The 7,419-nt window shown below is 57.9% G+C and overlaps 3 protein-coding genes across 3 annotated transcripts in view; 1 reads left to right on the top strand and 2 right to left on the bottom strand.

Annotated features, from left to right (window-relative positions):
• The window catches only part of SPRG_21459 (hypothetical protein), a gene marked incomplete at both ends in the record, with an annotated part of 2,070 nt that extends 996 nt beyond the window's left edge, over positions 1 to 1,074 (bottom strand). The window contains one exon of the mRNA XM_012354230.1: positions 58 to 1,074. Coding sequence (XP_012209620.1) covers positions 58 to 1,074 — 1,017 coding nt within the window. The remainder of the gene's footprint in view (positions 1 to 57) is intronic.
• An 884-nt stretch (positions 1,075 to 1,958) lies between these two features.
• On the bottom strand, positions 1,959 to 3,624 carry SPRG_14777 (hypothetical protein). The gene is made up of 8 exons (XM_012354224.1): positions 3,504 to 3,624; positions 3,342 to 3,453; positions 3,098 to 3,285; positions 2,859 to 3,051; positions 2,694 to 2,797; positions 2,335 to 2,650; positions 2,207 to 2,283; positions 1,959 to 2,155 (listed from the first exon to the last, which is right to left on the bottom strand). The coding sequence occupies exons 1-8, from the start codon at positions 3,615 to 3,617 to the stop codon at positions 1,985 to 1,987; spliced, it is 1,275 nt and encodes a 424-aa protein (XP_012209614.1). The 5' UTR covers positions 3,618 to 3,624; the 3' UTR covers positions 1,959 to 1,984.
• A 1,103-nt stretch (positions 3,625 to 4,727) lies between these two features.
• SPRG_14776 (hypothetical protein) lies at positions 4,728 to 5,471 on the top strand (the record flags this gene model as incomplete). Its single annotated transcript, XM_012354223.1, has 1 exon — positions 4,728 to 5,471. The coding sequence occupies exon 1, from the start codon at positions 4,782 to 4,784 to the stop codon at positions 5,469 to 5,471; it is 690 nt and encodes a 229-aa protein (XP_012209613.1). The 5' UTR covers positions 4,728 to 4,781.
• Positions 5,472 to 7,419: the final 1,948 nt, after the last annotated feature.

Raw genomic sequence — 7,419 nt, 5'->3', positions numbered from 1 at the left:
GAGCTTCTCGAAGCTCATGGCGTCGAATTCCGCGGCGCCGTCCAGTGCCGACTCGACCTCGGCGCGCATCTTGCGCTGCATCTCGCGGCTGTTGGGCGATGTCGCGAGACAGTAGAGCGCCCAGAGCAGCGCAGTCGACGTCGTGTCGACGCCCGCAAAAAGCACATCGAGCGCCTGCGCGACCGCGTCGCGCTCGCTGAGCTCAGGCCGCTGCAGAAAGAGCGTGAGCAAATCGGGCTCCGCGCGCAGCTCGCTGGACGCGATCTTCTCTCGCACCATGTCGTGCCCCAAGCGGAAGATAAAGTCGACGTGCGCCACGTGCGCCTTGTACGCGGGTAGGACCTTGTACACGACGCGCGGCGCGTCGGGCGGAATCGCCATGAGCTGCTGGGTGGTCTCGAAGAAGCCGTCCACCGCGCGGATGAAGGCCTTTGCCGGTGCAGACACGGGCGTCGAAGGGTTTCGCGAGAGGCAGCCCATGCGCTTTCCAAAGACGATCGATGAGACGGCTTCGAGCGTAAACGCCTTGGTCGTCAGCGTCATGGGCACATCGCCGCTCGGTGACGCACGTGCTTGGCTCTCGATGCGGGCCGCGACGTCACGCGCGACCGCATCGAGGCGCGGCAGCCACGTGCTCACGTTGTGCGGCTGAAGTAGGTGCGCGCTCATGCCGAGCCGGAACTTCTTCCACTCGGCGTACTCGTTCGTATTGGTCAAGCCCAACGGCCACTGTCTCTCGTCGCGGTACAGCTTCCAGAAGGCGAAGATCTGGCGCTGCGGCATGGCGCCTTCGTGGCGGTAGATTTGGGCGACAGCGTCCGGGTCCGAGATGCTCACCGCGTACGATTGGAATGGAAGGAACCGAACGCGGAAGATGGGGCCGAGGCACGCGTGCAGCGCGTGGAGGCGCTCAAAGAGGAAGCGGAAGCCATTCTTGGGTGCAAAGTGCGCAAAGCTGCAGCGCAGCGGGCCAAAACCCCACTCTGGCGCGACGGGAATGCCGCATAGGCTGGGCGAGGCCTCGGCGGCAGTGGCGACGGCAGCCAACGTCGACTTGAGGCGGGTCCGGAGCATTGGAAAATGACCAAAAGCAAGTCGTCCGCAACAAGGTGGAGGAGCGAACCTGGGCGCAATCGCGTCAGTACGCACGACTGCATAGATCAAACCACGGTCAGTGGCACGTGCACGACGGATGCTACGAGTGGCGCCATCTCCGCGGTATCTTGTTGCTGATAGCTCAAACGGCAAGCTCAACAGCAAGCTCAACAGCAAGCTCAACAGCAAGTTGAGACACCAAGTTAAAAGCCGACATCGTCGACATTCGTTCGGTATTCGCACCGATGCACTCGACCACTGGACTCGCGTCACCTTCGTATCAATCAATGCAGTCGTTCGGTCAATCGTCATCATGACGACGTTGTTGGAGGTTGCGCCATTCCAGCGGTATCCTTTTGGGTCAAAACTCAAAAACGAATTCAAATGGCAAGTTGAGACACAAAACTCAACTTGGCGGATAATCCGCCTTTAGGTCTGGGAGGGTTAACCCTCCCAGACCTTTAAAAACAGTACCCTCACACCATCTGCCATGGCTACTGACGTAGCGGCAAACTGATCGACGGAGGTGGTGGTGCAGCTGAGCGGTGCAAGGATTTTTCACACGGCTTTCTGGACGCAACTAAAAGCACCCAACATGAAGCATGCGCATCAACGACCTTAAGATGCGAGCGATGGTCGAGTGGCCGTTTATAGGTGGCGTGAATCAAGGCATCGAAGTGTGCTGCTTCCGCGCAGCAGAATACGCGTCACTTGCATCGTCTGGCTGGCACCAACGACCTGCACGTGTGGTTTTGCTGTCGAGCGTCACGGCAGTCTCGCGTCGGACCTTGTGGTATTGTCTATCTTGAGCACTGCCGCTGGATGGCCACCGACACATCCCGACTCCAGGAAACAACGAGCCAGAGTGTTCAAGAAGACAAGAGAGAGTTCACTTTTTAGGGGGGTTGCTCTTGCTTGACGAACGAAGCGGCGTGGCGTAGCTGGCTCGGAGCTCCGAGAACGCACCGGCGCGGAAGACACTGAGAAGCGGCGTCGGAGTCGCCTTGCCGCGTCCTGGCGTCGATCGGAACGGCGTCGGCGTCTTCTTGGCCTTCATGCGCTACTCAACAATGTGCGTGTCATCAGCCATTGTCTCTTCCAGCAAGAAGACCTGTTTGTTTTTTGCGTCCATGGCGAGCGCGAGCTTTTCTCGCTTGGACTTGTCCTTGATTTCAAAGACGGGGCGGTCTACAGGCGCATGGGTAAGAGCTCGCTCCGCTCACGGGCTGCTCGACGTACGGGCGGGCGTCTCGCTCGGGAGGATCATCGGTGTCGCCGCAATGTCGCCCCATGTCATGAGCGGCGATTCATTCCCGTCGCCAGGTACAATGAGCGGCGTCATCTCGACCAAGTCCAGTGGCGCAGCGGGGGCAATGTCGGGCGGCAATTCTTGGCTCGCGAGGAACGCAGACGAGAAGCGCGAGTTGGCGTACACAGTTTCCATCGGCTTCTTGGCCACCGCGCCCGTCCGAAGAGATTTGGTCAGCGCACGATCCGGGGCTGGGAGCGTGCCATTCTCAAGCAAGAGCACGTCGCCCGTCGTCGTTGCCTCCAGCTAGACGCGAGGTTGTGAGAGGAAAGCGTCGAGATTTCGACACCTTGCAGATGGCCCGTGACGTCTCGAGGTCGGGCGGAAAGAGCAGCTGGTTACGGGCGCGGAAGGTCCACGTGTCGGGCGCGACAGGTCGGGAGTCTTCCAAGGCTACATCCATGAGTAAGCGTACTGCAGTCGTGAATCCGTGCAATTGAATGAGATGATCTACCGAGCTTTGTGTCGCATGCTTTGTCCATGAGGAGCCGTCGCTCCTGTGTCATCTTGGTGCCATCAGGTAGCAGGAGCAAGCGCGTAGTCGCGTGGTCATCGTCGAACGCCCAGTGGTACTTCTTCTTGTGCTCGGCGACGGCCTTCTCTTGCAGCTCCTCGAACGCTGCATTGTCCTCGGACGTGTGCGTTGCCTGGGGTAAGGTTAGCGCATGGGATGCATATCCTCGTTCGACGTACCAAGAAGTGGTTCAATGTCATCGTTGCGGTTGCTTTGCTTGGCGCTTCGCCGGCGTCACCGACGGTAGCATCGTCTTCGGTAGGCTCCTCAATGTCGCTGGAGGTGCGTGGCGGTGTCGGAACGTCCCACGCCGATGCGCCCTCGTCGTCTGCCCGCTTGCGTTTGCTGCTGCCTGTAAGGCCCTCTACTAGTAGCGGTATGGTACATATGAGAGCTCAGCGCCATTGTGGCGTAGGAGCGTACGCTGTGACCTTGAGCTCGTCTTCGTCTGCGGGCGCTTTTGCTGGTCGTTGGCAATGTACTGGCGAACTTGAGCGATCAAGGCCGCGTTCTTCGTGGCCAGAGCATCGAGCCACTACGTGAGATGACGCATAAGGCTTGTAGCCAAGGGCGCGCGATGTCTACCATGGTCTGGTACTTAAGCTTGGGCAGATCCGGGAAGAAGTCCCGCTCGATGATCGCGTCCAGCGCCTCGACGTACGCATCTTCCTCGAGGACCTGCTTCCGGTTCGAAGCCATGGATGCAAATTCCGGTTCCACGCTTCATCCGGATAGAGAAGCACACGGTGGATAATACGGCAGTGGTGAAAAATACGACCAAGATCGGTGTGAAATCACATTGGCACAACACCCGGCAACAGCTCTGGCCAGGATGGCAGGAGACAGCAGCACCCATGCGCCACCGTGCGCAGAGAAGAGGCAGCTGCAGCGATCCAGGCAGCGCAGCCGCACCACCAGCGAAACCCGCTGGGCACATCGTCGTACGTCGTTGGTGAAAACAGCCAGCTTTGGCGCAAGCCGCCAGTCTTCACGCGACAGGGCGCACCGCTCTTGCCCGCGTGCGACTTGGCGCGGACTGAATTGTCCACCGTGCCAGCTGCACGCACGTCGCGCCAAGATTGGTCCACGCAGACCTCCGCGTCATGCACGCGGACCTGTGACACCCATCGTCCGAGGCCGTGCCCGCTTGGAGAGGAGCTGCAGCGCCGCTATCGACCAACACGGCGTTGGGCTTAAGACGACGGCAAGGTTACGCGGTTGCAATCGCCCAATTATGGAGCGCGAAATAGCACTTTGGCTAGCGGTGCTCAGGCGAAACACTGGAAGCCGTATTGAAACAGTGTTTTTGGCGTCCAGAATCTCGCGCCGACGCTGTGCGAGACGCCGCGGCACCTGAGAAAAGTCGCGTCAACCGTTTGTGGAACCAGCGGCGAGCCAATCAGTGCCCACCAGATCCCATTCTGTTCGCTCAGATCCGAGCGGCGGCCATAAGATTTTATTGTCTTACCACGATTTGGCCGGATAAACAAGCGACCCCGTATATCCGGATGATTGAACCCACACTATTTCAGCTTCGATTGGCCAATCGTTCTAAACCTGAATAGTGTATATTTTTCGTTGATCGCAGCAGAGCAGCGTGACGACGTGTAAAGCTGGTGTCTTCTGTCGTCGCATTGATTCGACTGATGCACAGCATACACTTCTCAACTTTAAATCAATGTCCTTCGCGCTCGGCGCGATTTTTTGGTCGTCGACCGACATACGACCGTTGCCGACGCACTAACATTATTTAAGAACAACACTATACAAACATGGATTCAAATTCGTACCAAGGATCGCATTCGAGCTTTTCGACTTGATTTCGCAAGTTGCTTGACTCTGTCGCTGCTGTTTAATACCATCATGGTCATGCGCCGCTTCCAGTTCCACCACATTGCCCGACGGGTGCCAACGCTTGTGCCGAAGCGGTTCGCGTCGTCGTCGTCGCCGCTGCCCGTGGCCCCGCCCAGCGCGCTCCTGCGCGGCCTCTACCACCAGGTCAAGAGCCTTCTACACTTCCACGAGCTTCGCCACAACCTCGCACCGTCGCTCCCGGCACGAAAAAAGTGGCACGTGTGCACAAGCCTGCAAGTGCTCGACGAGCCGCTGGCTATGGACGAGTTCCTCGATGGCGCCAAGACCGCGGTTGACGCGGTGCTGCATCAAATGTACTCGGACGCGTTCCGCGCGTACGTGGCCGATCCATCGGTCATGTCGGGCGACGTGCAATGGCTCCAGGATAGCATGTCGCGCCGCCGCTTTGACGCGTGCGTGTTTGAGATCCAAGAAGCCAAGAAGCGAGGCATGCGCTACGACCTGCGGCACATTCGGTTTGCCAACGTTGCCGTCTTCCAAGCGTCGGTCGCCAACGACATCATGCAGCTCCAGGTGCACTGCGATATGGTGCACACGGTGCGCGTCACGTCGGGCCATCGCGATTTTCAAGTGCAAAAGTCGTCGTCGATGCTCTGGTCGTTTGAATCGCCCGTTGACGCCGACCAGCGCGAGTGGCAGATTGTCGATTTCCACGACATTGACCTCCCCGACTACTAAGATCTTGGTGTCGCCGCTGCCCACCTCTGTATTTATCGACAAATAGGGTGTACGAGCCGACCGAATCGTAACACTAGTGTATAAGTAATTGTTCGTCATCCGTACTCGCTCGTTCATCTGCCATGGCATGTCGTAATGTATGGTGAATTAACAGTATGAACGAGCTTGTGCACAAGCACCAAGTAGTCTCCATTGGTAGCGTAGCCACTTTACCGCTGGAGAGCGTGGCTACGAGACCGAAGAAGCCGACTCTCGCATAACGACGTTACTTGCCAAATTGGCTCTTCCCAGGGCGGAGCGCACGATGTAGGTGTTTGCCGCAATCGCGAGTCTCGACACATCAAGGCCATGGCCTGGGCTTTATACATCAGTTGTATAGTATCGCCTTGATTCCAGTGGCGGTGGAGTCTGGGGTAGACGTGGGCTGCTAGTACCGGTAAGTGAGCGCCGAGCTTCGCTCTGGTGAAGATTAGTTGTCCTTCTAGACCTGTTCATTCGGCTCCAGACGGCAGTCAACAATGGAGCTAAGTCAGCAACTCGATCTATTTTTCTTGACTCGGTTATCAAGAGAGACGCTCTTGCGACGCCAGCACAGGATCGTCAATAGTGTACAAGTACGTACACTCCTTGTGTACTCGTACATCGATCGCACTAGCAACTCATGAACGCAACCACTGGTAGCTCAGTCAGGCCATGGATTGCTGCACCGAGGCCGATGCGCCAACACGCAGATCCGCACGTCACTGGACGACGTCAATGCTTTCTTCAACACTGACACACCAAAGACGATGCGCGAGTACGCCAGCGCGATCGAGTCGAGTGTCCTGGACCGCCAGCGCCTCACCACGCTTGTGCACCAGGCAGCTCTGCACCCCATGGTGACGCTCAACTGGGCAGCCACCGCATGCCCGTTTGGAGAAACCATGACGCGTGCTTCCTCAAGGTATACAAAGCATTTCTCTCACCAATGCACTCTAGTATCAGTTTACGCCTTCCGACCCCGAGGAACTGGTGCGACGATGAGGCTTTGTGCGAGCGCTTTCCTCGATTAAACTTGACGCGCGTCCGTCCTTGCGCGCGAGCATCGTCCGGGTTCGACACGCATGACGTGCTCAGAGAGCAGGAGACGCCGGCGTGGCTCACACATGTCATTGCGGAGAGCGGACATGTGTTTATGAAGACGATGGAGCCTGGTGTCCTCGACTGCTACTTGGTTGTAGCCGTCGATCTCCAGGGGAATGTACCGCGAGGGCGCCAAGGTCGTATGTACTGGACGGTGGTAAGAGACTCATAGAGCTCGTAGATCTTGCGGCTGGCTCGAGAAATCGCTGCAGCGTGCACAAATGCAAACCCAGCTGGTGACCCACGGCTTGCCGCGTACGGTGACAAGTCGCAGCGGCGCGTGTGCGCACATTGCGGCCGATCGTTTTCGTTTCTGTCGCGCCGGCGGCACTGCGCCGAGGTGCGTCGCTTCTTGTCTCGGACGAGATGGCTATATCCATACTATCGGTGAGCCGGTGCTGCGGCTTCAAGATGCCAAAGGTCATCGACGGGCACAACACACGCGTTGGAGTCTCCCATTGTCGCTACAACGTTGTTCCGGTCGTGACCGGTGGGACTCTGGGATGATCAAGTAGCATCCCCGAGTCAGGTTTCAGCCGCGAAGAACTACCGAGCCCCAAGATTCCCCCAAGCCCAAGTCCCAGATCCTCCCTCAAGGTTTCCCCTTAGGGTTAGGTCTAGTTCCTCTAAGCTTGTGCTAATCACTCAGTTCTCATTTCTTCTCGTCCTGCGCAACCAACTCCCAGCTGGAGTCGGTGGGCGGAATAAAACTAGTTTTTTCACCAAGAAAGAAACGAACAAAAACATCGACATGTCCAAGCCAAACACGCCCAAGTCGACCGCTGGTCGCATTTTTCCGCCGATCGACGAGGCCTCGCCGATCGCC

This window comes from Saprolegnia parasitica (assembly GCF_000151545.1).
Source record: "Saprolegnia parasitica CBS 223.65 unplaced genomic scaffold supercont2.150, whole genome shotgun sequence".
Classification (NCBI taxonomy): Eukaryota; Oomycota; class Saprolegniomycetes; order Saprolegniales; family Saprolegniaceae; genus Saprolegnia; species Saprolegnia parasitica.
Note: the sequence above shows the minus strand (reverse complement) of the source record. Positions and strands in the feature narration are given on the sequence as shown.

What these genes read in the sequence shown, in the direction of transcription:
- SPRG_14777 (XM_012354224.1), bottom strand. Translation starts at nt 3,617, where the DNA reads ATGGCTTCGAACCGGAAGCAGGTCCTCGAGGAAGATGCGTACGTCGAG. An exon ending in AGCTTAAGTACCAGACCATG is followed by an intron (nt 3,454 to 3,503) that starts GTAGACATCGCG and finishes CATCTCACGTAG; the next exon opens with TGGCTCGATGCTCTGGCCAC. An exon ending in GACGAGCTCAAGGTCACAGC is followed by an intron (nt 3,286 to 3,341) that starts GTACGCTCCTAC and finishes TACCGCTACTAG; the next exon opens with TAGAGGGCCTTACAGGCAGC.